This window comes from Ctenocephalides felis, unplaced genomic scaffold (assembly GCF_003426905.1).
Source record: "Ctenocephalides felis isolate EL2017-DRISC unplaced genomic scaffold, ASM342690v1 CF-g0.4_SCAFFOLD_03572, whole genome shotgun sequence".
NCBI lineage: Eukaryota > Metazoa > Arthropoda > Insecta > Siphonaptera > Pulicidae > Ctenocephalides > Ctenocephalides felis.
In genome coordinates, this window is record NW_020539726.1 from 12,458,270 (window position 1) to 12,479,866 (window position 21,597).

Consider the following 21,597-nt stretch of genomic DNA (forward strand, 5'->3'; position numbering starts at 1 on the left):
TCCTGTACCCACGTCTACAATTTTTCAATATCCTATACTAATATCTACCGTTAACTTGAAAATAATATTTATTGTTTTTAAATTACTCTTCACGAGCGATTTAAATGTACTGCTTTAAATAAAATGATGAGTCTCAATTCCCTCACTGTATTGAAAATTGAAGTTTTTATATTTAATTTGATATATTTCTTGAATTAAATTGAAAAAAAAAAACTATATTTGAAGATTTCATGTCCGAATCTTGTGTTGGGCGCCCCTAACGAGTGCGCTTGTATTTTTCGCATGCGTCGCATTCAAGGTAGATGTCCCAACTTATTTACTTATTCATTTCATATTTTAAGTGAATTAATTTGTCAAACCATGTTTATATGTGTATCATTTAATCTGCCATGCATACACTGTATCTTATATTTTTAATTTCTTCACATCTCAGCTGCATTTTAGAATAATAATGTAGAAATTTCATTTTTCTTATTCATAAACATGAATTTATTATACATATTCTAATATTGTCTAGGCTCAGAAGTAAATTGAAATTTTTGGCAGATGACAGTTTGCTTTGTTTCAATGCAAACAATGTCTCAAATATTTTCAAAGTTAAACAATGTCATGCCGGTTTTTTTCATTTTTTTCCATTTATTTCTATATTTTATAATCACATAGGTACATCCTAAAAATATTCCTTAACAAACTTAAGAAAGATTTATCAAAATCCCAATAATCCTTTAGGAGAAGTATATTCTCATACATCATTACAGGAGAATTTTATATATAAGATAAAATTATTTTTGTGGAAAACCTTAAACTCTATTTTTGTGACTTCTACAATAATTATAAAAATAAGTTTTAAAATTACTTCGAATTGCAATTCGTAATTTTAATATTCATGTAGTCTTCACATTTACCTGTAGCCTCTTTGCAAGACGATTCCGCATAGTAGTTGATATTTCAGTAACTGAAATCTCTTCAAATAATGGTTCCATTCGTGCCGTTATATCGCCATCACCAGCACCTCAATCCAACAAACGGCCCTTGACAGGGAAATAGTATCTGATATTTCAATATTTTTCAAATTTGCAAATTTACTAACAGTCCCAGAAGTAAATTCTTCTTGATCATTTGGCAATGTTTCTCCCTCAGACGTTTCAGTATTCTGACTGGCGACAATCTTGTAAATTTTTTTATCTTGATATTTCGTTTTCAATTCAAGAGGTTTTCCGATTTGTTTGGAACCGGTAGTAAATCGATTTTCGTAATATCCAGCAGCGTTTAAAAGGCTTGCGATTTGATTTGTCGAAAACACGAACATAGAACCTCGATGAAGCCACCTAAAAAATAGAATTTTGAAATAATTTTATATAACAGCGCCGAATAATTATCTCAAATAATTTCTGTATATGCATATGTACACATGCTAGGATAGAATTGCTTCAAATAGATACTAATTAACTTCCCATAGGGCAAGTTATAATAATCGGAAAAAATCGAAGATGAAAATGTTTGCATATCTTTACGTTTCAAAGGTTTTGAACATTTTGGCATACCTCAGAAAAAATGGATGTATGTGTGTGTGTGTAGTGAGTGTAGTAAGTAGACAATTTTTCGTCCACGATTTTAAGCGCACAAATTAACCGATTTGAATGGTTTAAAAAACATTCGATTCCTATTGACATGAAGATGTGCTGATCAGTTTTTGATGAAGAAAGGTTTCGGAGGAGGCAAAAAGTGCCAAAAACGGTAATTCAGTTTTTGAGAGAACGGAGTACTCGATTTGAAATGAAGGCATTTTACTTGTAATGACGATATAATGGCAGGTCTAGCGGTTTCTAAGATACAGAGAAAAAAGTAAAAAAAAATGATATTTGTTGGTCAAAAATAATCATTAGACATATGCACATCAAATTATCAGACTTTTGTTTACAAGTTTTTAAAAATGAGTGCTAATTTTTTTGTTACAACTTTGTTCAGTTCCGCACCAAGATTTTTAATTTTTAAAGTTTACTTGTACGGTTCAAGCAAATTTCAAAATTTTCCGAATAAAAATTCTAAATTTTCAAAAATATAGTTAAAATTTTCAAAAATATTAGTTTTATACTTCAAATATGAATTTTAAATTTGCAATGCAGTTTCAAAATGCATATATTTAAAATGCGTATACTAATTGTAAAAAATATATCCTCAGATGGATTTATTCATCCACCTCCTGCTAATGTAAACTTTCTCAAGTGCTTTGAGCGATAAGATTCTCACTGTATATTTTATGAAAGATAAAGATTCAAGAAAATAAAATTATCTATTTGAAAATATATAAAACAATTGTGGTAAATCGTTGATCATTTTTTATTGATTACTGATTTTTTCCCTCGAATATGTAATTCTGGTACGGAAAGTTCCAGCAATTTGCCTTAAGGCACGATGCCATACACCACTAGTTTGATAATTAATTAATGATAATAATTAACTTCCCGTAGGGCAAGTTATAGTAATCGCAAAAAAATCGAAAATGAAAATTTTTGCATTTCTCGACGTTTCAAAGGTTTCTGAATATTTTGGCATACCTTAGAAAAAATGGATGTATGTGTGTGTGTGTGTGTGTGTGTATGTGCGTGTGTGTATGTATGTGCGGATACAAATTTTCGTCGACGATTTCGGGAACACCGATCAACCGACTTGAATAATTCAAAAAACATTCGATTCGTACTGATAAGGAGACGTGCTGATTAGTTTTGGCGAAGTCAGGTCTAGCCGTTCCAAAGATACGGGGCAAAAAGTGCCGAAAACGGTAACTCAGTTTTTAAGAGAACGGAGCGTCCGATTTTAATAATTCAAAAAACGTTTTACTTGTATTGACAAGGTGAAGAACCGATCAAATTTTCATAAAGGCATCTAGCGGTTTCGGAGATCTAATGAAAAAAGTAAAAAAAAATGCCATTTGGCGGTCAAAAATGATCATTAGACATATGCACATCAAATTATCAGATATTTTATAGAGATTTTAACAATAAGTATAATTTTGGTTTACATTCCTATGGGTTCCGTACCAATGTTTACGCGTTAGACGTCGACGCGGCGCTTACGCGGTTTGATATTTCGTCTTTATGCAGTTAAAGCAGTACGATTGCTTTGAAAAAAAGTTTAGATCTCTCAAAATATGTCAAAATAAAGAAAACATTTAAAAAAAAAAAAAAAAAAAAAATTAAAAAAAAACAAATTTTTTTTTCAAGAAAAAGTAATTTTTTGTCTAATTGTTTGTAAAAAATCTTATTTTTTCGAAGTAAATTTTTTTCAAAAATGTTAATCGTTTTTTAAAAAAAAAAATAATTTTTGGTACGGGAAGTTCCAGCAATGTGCCTTAAGACACGATGCCTTAATTGCCTTAAGACAGAATTCCACTTGCAGCTAGTTTTACCTACAATTGCAATAATGGGTTCCAGTAAGATAAACGAATTTGCTACAAGTCTTAGCGGATTTTTTTGTAAGGATATACAGTAAAAAAGCTATTTTGTCGAAGAGGTAGCATTCAATGGTCGTTAATTCCTAGATAACCAACTAAAAGTATTAAACTAGTTAAAAACTATGTTAAATGAAAACATGCTAGTTATCGAGTTATATAAATATATTCCAAAGTTTATTCTGCTTATTGAAAATCATTTATTTAGAACTTCATCAATATCAAATCCTTTACGCAAATAATATTCTCGCAATTGAAGTCTTTAAGGTAAATTCAGTTTAAGAAGAACTCATCGTAATATATTTGTATCATCAAACTTTTAAAGATTTCACATGAAACCTAAATAAACCATAATTCCGAAATATTTGCACAATTCAATATATCGTGAAAATGCTTCGATTTTAATTCTGCTCTGGCAAACATTCGCATGTATTTACATTTAAGCTTTCTTTAAAAAGTAAATAAAATATCGAAATTATTTTTTAACAACTTCATCCTTGAGATACGTTCGCGAGAAAAAAATCAATCGCGCTATTTCCTCATGTGACGGGAATAATAATATGTGAACACACACGGAAGTGTGCGTTTGCGTGTGTGCAGATATTTTAACGCGAGCACTTCGCAATTTCCATATAGCCGGTGGAGCACCCAGGGATCCGCGGGACAAACTGTTTCCAAACTGTTAGAGAAAAACCCACAGAATCAGAAACGAAGACGCTTCTACTAAAAAATTGTTTGATTACATTACAAGTCTTGCTGTGTCATTTGATAGATGGTAAAAAAAATTATTTCAGTTCCTCAAATACCCAACGATATTTATTTAAGGGGTACAACTAGTGTGAAAATTCGAAAAAATCGATTTTTGTTTTTTTTTCATATTTCGGTAGATTACACCTCAAAACAGTAGTTTCATATTTCTGTAGATTACACTTCAAAAATAACATATTAAAATTTCAAATCGATATCTCAAATAGTTTTTGAGTTACATCCATATAAAAGAGAATTTGCTGCAGCGATTACTCAAAAACAAATGTTCCGATCACTATCAAATTTTTTTTTACATTTTCTATATATAGTTCTCCGTAAAATGAACTATCGATTTTTTGATCGGATCAAAAATGGAATTTTAGCAGTCCAAAAACGACCAAAATTTTGGGTAAAATTCGACTTTTTCTTAAAACGCCACCATTTTGTCAATTTTTGATTTTTTTTCCATCGTAGTTCATTGAACAAACAATATTATCTAGTATCGAGAATTTTTTTTTATTTCATCCACGTAGAAGGCCGGAATCACTGCAGCAGTGAAGGGCCTTTTTTTTCGCGCCGTTGGAGATCGACGGTAACTTAAAAAATATTTAATTTTTTTCTTCAAAAATTTACTATGTATTCTTACAACATGTTCTTAAAATTTTGAAATTATTGATAAAGTATTTTTTTTATTATAAATTCCCAAAAATTTTTTTTAGGCGGTTACACTAGTTATGCCCCTTAAAACCTTTTCCCCGTAGAGCAAGTTATAGTAATCGCAAAATATCTAAAATAATTTCTTTGCATATTTTTACGTTTCAAAAGTTTCTAAATATTTTGGTATACTTTAGAAAAAATGGAAATGTGAATGTTTTGGCTAAGGCAGGTCCAGTTATTTGCCCCGCAATTCAGTCGGTGCTCAGTTTTTAAGAGAATAGAGCTTCCGTTTCGAATGGATTAAAAAAAAAATCACTAGTATGATGGCGTGAACAAGTGACTAAATTTTCGAGCCGATTTAAAGATCCAAAAAGAAATTTTAAATTTAAAATTTGGCGTTTACATATTATCATTGGACATATGCACATTATTAGGTATTTAAATATCTTCAAATAAAAATTTCAGTTTTTTAATTAAATTATTTGTAATTTTATAGAGACTTCAATCATGAATACATTTTTTACCATTTTTTGGGTACCGTACCAAAACTTATATTGTTTAATATTTAATATCCTCAAACTTTTCGACAGTATGAATTATCAGAATTAAATAGGTTTCAAAAAGTTCAAAATATTTCAGATTTACAAAAAAAGTATTTTTTTGAAAAATATTAAAAAACTCAAAATAACTTTTGAAAATTTTAAATTAGGGTAGAGAAAGTACCACCGATGTGTCTTAATAATGCCATGCACTTTTATATTTAATTATAATTATTCATATGCATATATTATCAATATGAATTAAGTTACTATATAAGTTTGTTTAAATAAACAAATCTATCGCATGCATATTTTTCGAAAAGACATTTTTCATGAAACATCAATAAACTTATTGACCTGTTACTCAAGAAGTATATCTGTCTTTTGTCATTATTTTCCTTGTTATAAAAAATTAAGAAAAACTATTAAACATTAAAATTATCAAACTACAAGTAAATAAGTGAAATTACCTTTTGGTGAAATATATGCGTGTTATGCATTATTGATATAATTTATAAACAACAAAGGAAAAATTATTGAACATTAAAATATTACTACAAATAAATAAGTCATACCACCATTTGACAAAATATATAGGTGTTGAAAGTAATTTTGAAAATAAATAAAAAATAGTTAAAAGAATTTATTCTCCTCAGATTCTTTAGATAATGAATAATTCCATCAAAAACTTGAAAATTAAGAATAATTGAGATATATAAATAAGCCGTAAAACTTTTATATTGCGAAGAAACTAATTGTGTAATAACATAGAAATTTACCAATATATGCATATATACATTTAAGAACAAATCTTCAGATCATAAAATTTTAACTAATTTATCAACTTAGTACTACTTTTCTTTATTTATTTTAATCAACTGTTTTAATTATGAATTGTAAAATATGCCTATCTCACTTCATGTCAAATTCAGAACTGCAATTTATATATTAATTTATGTTTCAAGTCTAAAAACGAAAATCCGTGCTAATGTTTTATTTGCAAAAGATTATATTCAAACATGTTTTTACGAGTGCATTTATTCTGGCTAAATTTATTTTAAACATTTAGCCAAATATTCGAAATATTTTGTCGACCTTCTGCATTTAAGAATCTCATTAAGAATATGTGTAAACTAACACGAAAATATTTTTTCGTGTAAATCGTAGTTTCATTTTTTCACATAAATCGTAGTAGTTTTAATAATAATAATAATATTTTCTGGTGATAACTTTCAGATAAATTGTTATTTTCAAGTTAGATTCAACCATTTTTTATATAACCGGTGTGATAAAAAGGATCATCTGGGCCTTTACTCTGACAAAGGCGTAAATAATAAAAAATAGTAAATAAAAATGTAAATTAAATTAATAAAAGCAATTCTACCACTTAATGAAAAGTTATTCCATCTCCGCTTATGATTTTTTTTGATGAAATACCAGATCAAAGTTATATACTTTGTAAAAAATGTATCCATAAAATTTATAATTTGCAATGGTTGATTAATGTAGCTAATTCGTAAAATACCTTTGAAATTAAAAATAAGACATTGGACCTGGTTGCCGCTTGGCTGTCCCATTTAAACCCGCCTACGGGGTAAACATTTTGATGACTAATTTTGGAAAACAGCAAAAAAAAACAAATTTCTGCAATGATGAATTAGGTGTTTTACTGAACATAGTCTGATCATTTTTTGTTTAATATGTGTTATTTGTTGTGAAATATTTGGTTTGGTTTTCACAATATAATTACCCAAAGTCTAATTGGACCTTTGTGCCTCGCCCCACCCAATACTGAGTTGATTTTACAGAAATATGCAAACTAGCGATTGATTATATATACCTATAATATATACTTTCAAAGTCATGAAATTACTTTTAAACTGATTTAAATAAATAATTATTATTTTGAAAGTCATTTTATTTTGGTATAATTACATACATAACATATATGTGAAAAGAAAATTACTACCACCAATATTTCTTCTAAATCCTAATAAATATTCAACTCGAAATCAATGTAAAATTTCTTTCGCGCTTTCATAATATCTCAGTGCGTTTTTCAGCAAAGCTCGCGGCGAATGAAAAAAATTGGCGCAAATCCCAAGAGCTCAACAACATGAGCACATTCACTGAGGTTTGTGACATGTAACGTAATAATTTTAAACTCGGTTTCAAGCATTTTTAAACAAGAGAGAATCGCTACATCGGCATGCTTAAGGTGATAGTCGAGAATAAAAGTAAAAGGAGGCGTAAAAATGAAATAATGCGCTTTCTTGTGCAGCAGATATCGCAGAAATTCATGTTTATATTTTACATGAGTTATATAACGTCATTTCTATTATTGAAGGTGATTAAAGGATATTATAATAACGCAACTGGACGGTGGTATTAGTAGAATAATAGTAATAGCTTCTATCGCGTTCAAAATCGCATAAAAATAAAATAATTAAAATCATATAATTTCATTCGGATGATTGTATATTATAATGTCATGAAAACATATAAAAATTGTTGCTATTAGTAATGGGCGAGATTAACTATTAAAAATATTTTAAACTCATTTTCAAAAATTGGAGGCAAAGCATTGTAATCACAAAGATTCCGAATTCAAATCATAAAAAAATAGTCATGCAAAAATGTTAATAAGTGCTATTTTTTACTTGAAGGAATTGGTGCAGATAATTCCAAAAATCAAAAATCAAAAAAATCTAAGTAATTACTAGCATTGATGCATTAATAAGTAATATCATAACTTATAGAAATTTTAATAATATATATCAAATATAGATAGGACTACATACGGGTTGCCTCCATTGCCACGTAGTTGAAATGTATCATCACAACAGCTCATTGGATTACTGATGAAGTTCTGATATATTATTCACTCAACGCTAGATAATATTAGAATAATTGATAAATATTCATTTCACAAAAATGCCGGTAATTGCTCATTTAAAAATAGGTTGCCGTGCCTATTGCGCTGAAATGTTAGAACAACTATGGCACAACTGCCCCTAATATTATTAGCCTCGCTTACATGGAGCATTTAGCCACCCAAAACATTTCTTTATTTATTCAACATTATTTTCTAATTCTATTTCATTTCAAATTCTATAATATTTCAAATTCTAACTCAAGACATTATTTAATTAAAATACTTCTTCTATTAATTCTTTTTACATTATCTTAATTTTTACTCATTCTTCTTTCTTCTAAATCCATCATTTTTCTACTAATGCTATTGCGTCTTCTTCTAATTATGACGAATTTTTTAGCTTGATGCTGTTTTTTTTCATACATACTAACTTATTCAATTACAATTCTATATTATCATATACAAATTCGTTATTATAATTCATTATTTTATTAGGAAGTGCCTGGAATCGAATCAACGATTTCCGGCATGTGAGTCGGACATGCTACCCATGAGCTACGTCCTCCACATTAGTGCAACGTTTGATCGTCATCTGTCAATTTTTTTGTTATTTGCATTCAATTATGTCAGTTACTACAGGCGTGTTTGACGATTTTTACAATGGACAAAATATTGAATATAGTCCTTGTCTTAAATTTTTTGTGCCGAGTCTTTAAAAACGACATATAAAGCCTCTGGCAAGTGCGATTTGTCAAAAACCCTGGACTATTGGTGAAGCAAAGTCGTCAATAAAAGTCTTGAATGGATGAAACCGTCACCAAAGTCAACTAAATGGTACTGGAAAACCAACATTTAGGCTCTAGTGAGTTAGTTCAATTAATCGTATCTATCGAATCAACTACACCATCAAATTGGGAATGGGACACTGTTCGACACATTCCACGAGAGTTGAACTTTCTTCAAAAACTTCACCGAAAGAAGGTGGCTGAAAATATGCTTGGGCAAGAAATTTGGATCTAAGCGCGTCATTAAATATGGGTAAATGAACCCAGTCATAATTTGAAGACATGCTGCTGATTTTGTCGGATTATGTTGATGTTGTGCACTCAGAAATCGTTACAGATAGTTCTACGGAAACTAAAGGATATTTGGGGGTTGTGCGGAATTTCAGAGAGATTGTGCATAAAAAACGTCCCGATTTGTGAAAAAAACAATGGATCTCGCACCATGATAAGGCACCGTTCATTTAATAAATGCTTTTCGACCAAAAGCGCGTAAAATGTCATTTGACAACCACTGTATTCACCAGATTCTTTATTCTGTATTCACCTTTGTATATTATTTCTTTTCCTAAAACGTAAATTGCCACTCGTCGGACACCGCTTCGAATAGAAAGAATAAATCGCTAAAATTTAAAGGTTTTTAAAATATGCTTTAACAATTGGATTAATTACTTCGATATGGCCTATTTGACACAACTACTTAGAATTATGACAAGTGCACCTGGTTCGCGAGCAATAAAACTCTGCATAATGATCTGAAGCTGCAATATATTAAAGACTTCTTAAAAACAAGATTGACTAATCATCATCAAATATTAGAAAATCACTCTAATTCACTCGTGTTCTCCTGCTCCGTGCACCAGAATCGAGAAAAATAAAAAATATGGCCAATTAACTTGATCCAGTTAAATTGCATCTAATAGTACATACCCACTGGGGCAACTACTACCTATAATTATATTTCATGATTGTCAATCAAACCAATTCATGGAATTTAACTAATGTTTTGATTGTTATTAAATAACAAAAACGAAAAAATAAGGTTGACCTGAGAATATTTTTTAATCAGTTAATGAAACATGAAAATATTATTTATACTTAGGAAAACAAAAAATCACAAAATCATGCAAATACATTTAATTGCAGAATTAATAATCAGTCAAAATAATCATTTTATTAGTAGAGGGCATGAATAAATTTTGGAGAAGTGTATTAAGAATGGAATTAAGTAATAAGGTCATTAAAGTAAAAAGTGAAAACGAATCTTAAGCGATAAAGCCATTTAAAATTGTTAATAATAGGTAATTAAAATATATATTTCATGAAATATATTCAATGAAAATTATTTGCAAATGTTAATCGTCAGAATATATGGTATATACTGTTTTATTCTTTGGTTATTTTGTCTAAAACTTTCGAATTTTAGCTTTCGTAAGCAGAAGTTATATTCGAAACGAAGCTAGTTTATGGGATTGCTTTAAGGTGCAATAGTTGTTATTGAATATAAAAGCTCAATCAAAGCTCAGGGAAAATGCAATATCTATAAATATTTTCTATAAAACTATAAATGCTTTAATATAATCTTTTCACACAGTTTAAAAATGCATGATAATTATCTCGATTAGTTTTTTCAATAGAAGTTAAAATTCACATACCGGTTTATTTATAGCCATTCAAGAGTTAAGTCTATTTCCATTATATAGTCAAATACATAAAAGCATCCCTAAAAAGAAAAACACATTGAGATGAATATAATAACAGTTTAAGCGCCGTTCCGCATACGCGGCTCGAAGACGCATTTACTTTAAGGGAGCCTTCAGCTAACGTAAGAGAAAGGGAACAGGCTACAAAATTCAACAAAGTACGTCAGTAATATATGCATGTATGTAAAGCATATAAAATATACCTATAGGTCGGTTCGTCCTATACGTTTTCTTGAAAATATAGAAGACCAAGGTGTCTAACACATTATACTCGCAAAGTATGCTGTCGCCCCGTGATATCTGAATATGCCGGGCACATATGGAAAATAAGAATGTGTGCGAGGAAAGAGTCAGGTTTCCATGGAAACTTGTGAGATCCGGCTCTAAAGACCAATATCACATATGCATAGCTAAATGTGTTTACATGTGCCCGTGTATGATTAGAGGGACGCTGAAATGAAAATGTGCGCAGAAGATGGCCGTTCCGGTCATATGCAGCACAAGCGATGTTCAATTTGAAAATTGAATTTTTCGCATTTTCATTTCGCATACAGAATGGAAACGAATAAATATTAAAATATATGTAATGACATACACTCTCGATATTATCATATCGGAGATGGAAAAAGGTGTTGTTAATGTTCTAAATGTCCCGTATTGATCTCATGAGAGGTGTTATGTAACATGTTATCGTAGGATACTTATATTTGATCTCATGAGCGTTTCAAAAGGTATACATCTGTTACAGATGTTACAAAACTGAAAATAATTCTAATTATGCATTTTATAGCATATACAGTAATAGTTTATGCAGATTGGGCTTAACAAAACTTAAATTTTAGGCAGTACATTTTGCAGAGTATTAAATTATTAATATTATTAATGAGAGGGACTTTAAAGGACTATTAAAGAGATATTTCAGTTTTATTTCGATTTTGGTTTTATGTTTTGACTTATAGTAATTATATTTTCGAAACCAAATGAACTACATCATAATACCTAACGCTCATCGAGCAAACATCAAACTATCAAACTATGTTCAGGAAAATTCCCAGTTAATTCCTAATTATAGAAATGTATTTGTTTACCGTTTTACTAAAAATGGTAATTTGTCCCGTTTTACCCCATAGGCGAGATAAAATGGGACAGCCAATGGACAAACAGATCCAATGTTTTATTTTTAATTTTGAAGGAATTTTACTATATAACATATAGAATATTCAACCAATGCACAATATAAATTTCGTGAGCACATTTTTGACAAAAATGGCACGTGTATAACCTTGATCTAGTATTTTGTCAGCAATATTCATCAGCAGAGTTAAAATAACTATTAATTTAATTTATTTTTTGTAAAAATGTTTGTTCTTAACTAAATTTACACTTTTATTTATTATTTTTTATTGTTTACATTGTCAGGGTAAAGTTTTAGTTGGGCCTCTTTACCCCACCTTCATGTAAGCAATTTTAGAGGTTATAAAAAAGCTTTCGAATATAACTTAAAATTAACAATACATCTTACGAAACAATTAGATTATGCATACTTAAAAATTATATTATGGTCTCGTAAACTAAACTAGAGTGTTCACTACCAAAAAATAGATTTTTGAACAGAGCAGTTTATCTTTATTGCTTGATTTAAGGCAATGGCTAGTTCCACATCTTTTGCTCTTTACTTTTAAATATTGTTGATAAGAAATTCTTAACTTTACTTGTTCTTGAGATATTGGTGTTGGACCTTTTTACCCGCGGACCTTTAGGCTCAGCTCTACCATACCATTCCGTCATGAGTAGCAATTAGCTTTTAAATTTTTGCATATATTTTTCGTAATTGATAAATATAACAAAATAATGATCATTTCTAATATTAGTAATATTGTAAATTATGAAACAGTTTTGATTGATAAATAAACATATTTGTGTGACTATTACGATCTTTATATCAGGATAACATACTACCAAAAATAAAATTAATTATTTAGAAATGTTCAGAAATTAGCCTAAACCTTATCTATGAGCAAATCATTACTCCTGGAAATAACAACCAATTTTCTCTTTTGTTATTCCTAAAGTCTATCAAACAATGATATACGAATGGGTGGGCCAAATCCGGCGCTTTCAACTGACGAATAATAAGCCTTCAAAAAAACAGGTCCTTTTTAATGTATAATTATATAGATAGCATATGCGGAGTAAGCATTCAATACACATCCAAAGCGTTTTCGCGTCAAATTAAAATGTAGATTATTAGGGTTGTAGGGTGGAACAAAGAAACTGGGGTAGGAATAGCTCTTGGCTACGCCTAAGATTTCACTCGCGTCTTTATTTGGCTGCCGTACGAGTTATTATGAAGGTGGGGTACGCACTAAGAGCACATATATGCCTAATATGATTGATAAACAAACTCTAAGTAGGAAACAGAATTTATCACTTTAATATATGAATATATTAAAAGTATAAATAACAAATTTTAAACCTTATTGATATTTAAGAAAACAATCTCTGTAGCATTACTGACAGGTTATGAAATTGAATAAAAATAAGGCGCCATACAAAGAAAATTCATACGATAAATTTTCAAGAAAAAATATATAATATCAGTCTAATCCAAGCTGTATTCTTCACTGCCTCCAATGATACGGTTGATTAAATTGCGTTGTCTCAAAATAATATATAAGTCAAACATATTCGAAAAATAATTAATGTAATATGGCCACTGTAGGATTTAGCAGATATTTTTTTCAAATTAATAACAAATATTTAGTTATACTTGGTTAGTAACTCATACTACAGTTTTTAAATTGTTAATCGATTCTCACACAGCCTGCTTTCAACTTTTCATGTAATTCAATAAATAATAATAATATTATGATTTTCAATTTTCCAAGCTACGCAATGTATATAAAATATTTAGATAAAGCAATTTTTACGCTTACATATTATTATTACTATTAGCATTACATAACCGAAAAGACTCTACATACTGTGTAACATTATATGGATTTACCTGTATGTAAAATCGTATCCTATAGTGTTCTTTCTTATAAATCAATAGAAATCAAGTTTTGAAACCTTGACAAACAGAATAATATTTATAAAATAATTTTTTGATACAAAATCATAATTGTTTGGTTGATATTTATGCAAATCTATGAAGTATTGAGAAAAAAAACAATATCCTTCAAATAGATATTTATTAAATAGATGCATGATGCATTTGAAACATAGATAAAAAATGAAGCAAGTTACATGAACGTCCCGATGTGTGTAAATAATCGACCTAATCAATAAAAAATAAATTAATTTGTGAGTGATTAAAGTATAAAAACGAACGAACACGTTATCTCGGAATATTTTCAAAGAGCAAATTTTTAAAAAATCAATAATTTTTATAATTGAACCAGTTTCCGTAAGACTTTAATGGTTTAATATGTCCATTAAGATCAAGTACTCTATCGTTATACCAAGTAAATCGTCCAATTTTATATTTAACACACGTCAAAAAAACTTCTTATTTTCCAAAACTTTGATAAATTTTTAAAATTAAACTACATGTTGTAAGACCGTAATATTTCAGTAAGTTCTATAAGGAGATCATGATATATATCGCCAAAAAAGTTCCATAAAAATCAACTTTTTTCAACAGTTAATTACAAGAAAACGGCTCGGTAGATTTTCACCTAAAACTAATCAGTATCATTCCCAACTAATATCTTTTGAACAGTATTTGATTTTTCAAAATCGATTCGGTAGTTTAAATGTGGCTTAAATGTGGACGAAACGCACTTTGACACTTTTTCAAATAACAAAGAAACGGCTTGGCAGATTGTCGCACAAAACTGACAAACGATAGTCCTCATCGAGATACATCGATTTTGGGCACTGCGGTGTGAAATGGCAATGGAAAATCTCTCACACTATTCTTTCCTGATTCGAGTCGGAGTTTAACTCAACTCACAGACCTGCCGCGGGTCAAAGCACCCATTATAATTATTATTATTATTAACTACATAATATATAATGACAAATCAAAATAGCTTACATATAGTTAAATAAGTTACAAATCCTAAATAATATTTACGTTGTACTGTGTTTTGCTTGACAGTCTACTTCATAGTCCTTGTCTTTCCAACATTTCCCAAAGTTGAAAATATAAAAAGCTTTACATAAGTTTATTCTTAAGTATAAATTAACTGGTGAATTACTATTTTTTTTTCTGATATAATGTGAAATAAAACTTTATGCCCATTATTCCAAAAGGTCCTTTTCTGATTACATATTCGTAAATCCTTATTAAAAATATAAGTATATGCGATTATACGAAAACCTTCACTACCAATTTTAAATCACTCCTTTAAGATTAATATCTTCTATCTAGAGAAATGACCATATGATCTAAAAGTAATTTCGTTGGTGACTCGAACAGAATTTTCCAATCACACATATGTTTTTCATACAATGTCCTCGTTTTGTGTTAGTATCTACGTCGTTCTTAGAACGAAGACACATTTGCATGCCCTCTTTATTCCAGTCTCCTTGCTTTATTCTCTTCTTTGCCGTCAGTATTTGCGAGTAACAAAGGAGTTGTGTGCTTCAGGAGTAGATGTAACCGCATTTGTTTCTTACGTCACGTGTACCAAACAATATCAAATAAAAGAATTGATCATATTTACATAGACAATGATGTGTTATTTTAATAATATTGATAAGAACGGAGCGGGGCTTAAAGGTCTGCGGGTAAAAAGGTCTATCACTTATATCTCAAAAACAAGTAAAGTTAGGAATCTTTTAACAACAATATTTGAAAGTAAAGGGGAAAAGATACCAGTATTACCAGCCACCGCCATCTTACGTCGTTGCTATCGGAAGATTAACGTCAATGTTCAAATATCCATAACAAAAGTACTTTTATTTGTTGCTAGTTTTTTCACGAGAGCTCAATATAATTTTTAAGTATACGTTATTTAATTATTAACTTCCCGTAGGGTAAGTTATAGTAATCGCAAAAAAATCGAAAATCAAAATTTTTATATATCTTTACTTTTCAGAGGTTTCTGAATATTTTGGCATACCTTAGAAAAAATGAATGTATATGTGTGTGTGTGCGGATACAAATTTTGGTCGACGATTTCGTGAACACGGATGAAGCGATTTGAATAATTCAAAAAACATTCGATTCGTATTGATAAGGAAACGTGCTGATTAGTTTTTGGCAAAGGCAGGTCTAGCCGTTCCAAAAATATGGGGAAAAAAGTGCCAAAAACGGTAACTCAGTTTTTAAGAGAACGAAGTGTCCGATTTGAATAATTCAAAAAAAACATTTTACTTGTATTAACATGATGAGGAACTGATCAAATTTTCATGAGGCAGGCCTATCGGTTTTGGAGATCTAGTAAAAAAAGTAAAAAAAATGCCTTCTGGCGGTCAAAAATGATCATTAGACATATGCACATAAAATTATCAGATATTTTATAGACATTTTAACAATAAGTATAAATTTTGTTTACATTCCTATGGGTTCCGTACCAATGCTTATCCGTTAGACGGCGGCACGGCGCTTACGCGCTTAGATATTTCGTCTCTATGCAGTTAAGGCAGTATGATTGCTTTGAAAAAGAGTTCAGAATTTCAAAATATTTCAAAACTACACTTTTCTTCAAGAATTCTTTTTTTCAAAAAAAGTAAATTTTTGTCAAAAATTTATAGTTTCTCAAAAATCTAATTTCTTAGAGTAAATTTTTTTCAAAAATGTTCTAAAAATCTTTAAAAAAAAAAAAAATTGGTACGGGAAGTTTCAGCAATTTGCCTTAAGGCACGATGCCACTAGTTTTATAACTTGTGTTGTTAATTTAAAGTTAGATTCTACAGTTCCTTTAATATAGCCTTTATAAAACTTACACGTGAGTGGGGTAAAAAGGACCAACTGAACCTTCGCCTTGGTAAAGGTGTAAATAATAAAAAATAGTGAATGAAAAGTAAGTTAAGAGCAAAGCTTTTTTACATATGTTAAATAAGTACTTATTCTGACTATTATGATAACTATTTCTGACGAAATACTAGATCAAGGTTGTATACATTGTTATCTCTGTAAAATTTATATTTTGCATTGCTTGAATAATGTAGCTGTTGATTCGTAAAATTCATTTGAAATTAAAAATAATACATTGTATCTGTTTGCCCGATGGCTGTCACTTTTTACGCAAGCTATAGAGTAATTTTTGAAAAACAGCAAAATACTTATTTGTGCAATGATGACTTAACTGGGAGTCTTATTGAACATAGCCAGATAGTTGTTTGTTCGATATGTTTTGAAAACATATTTTTACAATGATGAATTAGCTTGGAATTTTACTAGCATAGTACAATAGTTGGAACATAGTTCGATAATTGGTTGTTTGTATGTGTTATGCAATGCAATGTAGTTGGTTTGGTTTTCATACAATAATTGCTGAAAGTCAAATTGAGACCACGACTTATCCTATTCCTAAGACTATTTTTGAGAAAACTATGGAAATAGAAAAATAGCAAATCAATTTGGTATACCGTTTTTCATGATAAAGAATAGACCGCAGAATGACAGAGATTTGTGTGGATTTTGAGACACAAAAAATCGTCAAAGTCCATGATAATTTTGAAACACTATGAAACACCAACTCTTTCCTCGCAACATATACAAAATCTATATAAAATTTGGCATTATTAAAAAAACATTAATGGAAAAATCTTTGTATTTTGAATTAAAGTGATGAAAATTGACATCATTTTGTCAATGGTTAAATGAAATGCCTCATTTTCCTCAAGACGAAAGCACTTGACAGCCGATTTGTCATTTATTCTTATAGCATTAACCAAAGTAATTTGACAGTAATTTGAAGTAAATCATATGAGGAGCTTTAAGTTCATATGTGGCGGCGCGACTCTATCTCCCCGGTTACCGTAGCTTAGAAGGAACCGAGGCCTCGAAGTCTGGGTGGGGTGATGGTGAGGGTATCGTGATGGTGAGGTGGTGCCTACATGCATACAGTGTCCCGGGCAATTTAATAAGATCTCCTCTACTATCGCGCGCCTTCGTACGCGTTCGTACATTCGCGTTTTATCTAATATGCAAAAGCGTACACACATGGATACTTATAGAGCGACCTCCGGTCAAAAATTTACTCGAAGAATGAAAATCAATTCTGAGGACAACTTCGGACGTACTCTTAACTCAATTAAGTCATGTTTATCTACATGTCAATATAGAAATCAGAATCATATTGTAAGAAAGTGATGTCATTAATCAAAATACAGAACTCAAAAACGACATACGAAAGAAAAGATAATGCAGGAAAATAAAAAGCAAAGCCTAGAAATGGAAAACCTGAAAACAGAAGCAAAAAAGAGGTGGTTTTTATACCACAAAGTAAAAATTATCTAGTGGTCCATGTGACATCGTGACTTAATGCAAATTGTTGGAACCCAAAGATACGTAAATAAAATGTATACTTATTATCAAAATTTTACTGATCTCAAAATTAGTCTTAAGAACTCATCGGAAGTTGACTCTGCTATTGACAAATTTAATAAAACACTTCATGATGCTGCTTTAACTGCTACTCCAGAAACAACAGTTCAACACGATCAACCTCTATCTTTTGAAATTAAAAATTTAATCTCAGAGAAAAGGAAAGCAAGACGCAAATGGCAGTCAACTCACTTTCCTTCGGATAAGAACACATACAATAACTTAAGCAATAAACTAAAATCCAGATTGAAAGAAATTTCTAACCAAAACTTCAACAATTACGTATCAAACCTAAATAGATTTGATAACTCAATCTGGAAACCAATTAAAAACAAATTAAAACCACGTATTCAAAATCCGCCTGTTAGATGGGATGATAGCAATCATCTATCTTGGGCTAGGAGTGATGCAGAAAAAGCTAATTTATTTGCTCATTATTTAAGTACAGTTTTCAAACCAAACCCAGATTACTCTAACGCAGCGGGCCTTAGCTCAAATATGATTCCTTCTCACAACTCAATGAATAGCATAAAGTTCTTTTCATTAAAGATTATAATTGAAGAGATAAGTAAACTGAAAAATAATAAATCTCCAGGTTGCGATTTAGTGACGGCAAAAATGTTGAAAGAACTGCCAAAGAAGGGATTCATCCTTCTAACGTATATATTCAACTCAATAATTAGATTAAATTATTGGCCAACTCTCTACAAAACATCTGTAGTAAAAATGGTCCATAAAAGCGGAAAAGATCCTAATATGGTTACCTCATATAGACCAATCAGCCTTCTACCAATTGTTTCAAAAGTGCTCGAAAAACTCCTGCTTCAACATATCTTAACTAGCGCGAATATATTTCCAGAACATCAATTTGGCTTTCGGAGTCAACACTCTACAATTCAACAGTGCCACAGAATCGTAAGAGTCATCAACAATACCTTCGAGGCCAAACAATTCTGTTCTGCAGTCTTTCTAGATGTGAGCCAGGCTTTCGATAAGGTGTGGCACAAGGGACTTTTATCCAAGATTAGATCGCTACTTCCATGTGGTTATTATAATATTCTAGAATCTTATCTCGCCAATAGAAAATTCAAAGTACGGGTCAACACTGAAACTTCAATATCTCATCAGATTGAGGCAGGAGTTCCACAAGGCAGTGTTTTGGCGCCATTTTTATATATCCTATTCACTAGTGATTTTCCAACTTTACAATCAACCACAACAGCTACATTTGCTGATGACATAGCAATTCTTTCGACACATGCTGATGCATCTAAGGCTACGCTAATTTTACAAAGGCATCTAAATGTTATAGAGGATTGGACAAAAAAAAATGGAGAATAAAAATAAATGAGAGCAAGTCTGATCATATAACATTTACACTGAACAAGACAACATGCCCAGGAGTACATTTTTATGGCCAAGCAATTCCAAGCACCGAATGCGTCAAATACTTAGGTATGCATTTAGATCGCAGGCTCACGTGGAAGGACCATATTCGCGCCAAATTAAAGACTATAAAAATTAGAACCGCTGAACTATACTGGCTACTGGGACGCAAGTCAATTTTATCGATTGACAATAAACTTCTAATTTACAAGGCAATAATAAAACCCATATGGACTTATGGCATTGAATTGTGGAGCTGTGCAAGCAAATCCAACATAGCGTTAATGCAACGTGCCCAATCGAAAATGTTGAGGCAGATTACTGATGCTCCGTGGTTTGTTAGTAACAAAACTTTACACGACGATCTTCATATTGATTTAATAAACAAAATAATACAAATCAACAGTATAGAACATTTTCAAAAACTACAACATCATTCAAACCATATAGTCTCTCAGCTTCTTGAGACATCAACTTCAAGAAGACTGAAGAAGAAGCTGCCCGAAGATAATATGGAGAAACCTTAGATAATATGAACAGAATAATTGAATCATTTATTGAAGTGATTCTCTAAATATGATTGTAATATTGATCCAATAAATTTATATGTGTGTTTGCAAGTGTGTGTGTATGTGTGTGAGTGAATGACATAAGCCAAATAGCTCATAGAATAGTCATGTATTCTGATTGCTATTGAAAATAAAAATTAAAAAAAAAAAAAAAAAAAAAAAAAAAATGAAATATCTGATAACTTAATGCGTATGTATTTAATGATCATGTTTATCGCAAAATGGCGTTTTTTACTTGTATCGATCAAATTATAAATCAGACATAATCTATAATATAAAAATGAATCGCAAAATGTGTTGGTGAGCGCATGACTCAAAAACGCCTGGACCAATTTGGCCATTCTTTTTTTCAAATGTTCGTTCAAGTCCAAGGATGGGTCTTACGGCGAGAAAAAATAAAATAATTGCCGGGAAAACCATAAAACAGCACTTTTCTTTTTCACATACATACGTTTCTAATTAAACATAGAATCAATTTGAGGTTTAATTTTTTATAATGCGTAAATAAATAAAGTGAATTAGAGAATTTATAAAGGTAAACTGGTGTTAGGTAAATTGGAGGATATGTAAAATGGTGGAGAAGAGAACTGGTAGATAAACGAATATGTAGACAAATAATTAGGTTGAAGGTTAATGGTAGACTAGTAGAACGAGATGACAGGTAAATTTGTAGGTGTAAAAAAAATAAATGTAGATGATAAACAGGTTGATAGATAAATTAAGAGACGAATTCTAAAACAGGTAAATTGTTCAACAGGTGAATTATTGAACAGGTTAGGTGGTAAACATTTAGAACGAAATGACAGTAAATTGGAAAGCAGGTAAATTGGTTAACAGGTAAAATGGTGTATTGATAAACAGGTCGATAAGTAAAATGGTAGACAGGTAAATTGGTAGACACAGTAAATTGGTGAAAAGGTAATTTGTTGGATAGCTGGTGGTCAGGTAAATTGGAAGATATGTAAAATGGTAGACAGGACAACTGGGTAATAGACAAATAAAAAGGACGGATAAAACAGGTTGCCAGGTAAACTAGTAGACATGTGAAACGGGTTGATAAGTAAATAGGTTGACAGGTAAATTGATAAGTCGGTATAAATGATAGAATGATTAACAAGTTGATAGGTTAAATTCGTAGACAAATTGTTGAATAAGTAAATTGTTGAATAGATAGTACTAACGGTAAACCAAATGTAATAAATACACATCTTCGTTCAACTTTTGAATTTAAACTAAATCACGGAAAGCGTGACGGGTATAGCTAGTAGTTTGAGAGTAGATACCTACTCTCTAAAACTTCTTAGAAATATAATTATCAGAGAGTGCCAGCCGTGGCATGATCAGTAACGGACGTGGACTAGTATAAACTAGTCATATGTTCGAT

The 21,597-nt window shown here is 30.5% G+C and overlaps 1 protein-coding gene across 1 annotated transcript in view; it reads left to right on the forward strand.

Moving 5' to 3' along the window:
• Positions 1-20,867: 20,867 nt before the first annotated feature.
• LOC113388070 (non-lysosomal glucosylceramidase-like) overlaps positions 20,868-21,597 on the forward strand; it is a 19,587-nt gene continuing 18,857 nt past the window's right edge. The window contains 2 exon segments of the mRNA XM_026625480.1: positions 20,868-20,874; positions 20,971-21,034. Of these exon segments, the coding sequence (XP_026481265.1) occupies positions 20,868-20,874; positions 20,971-21,034 (71 nt within the window).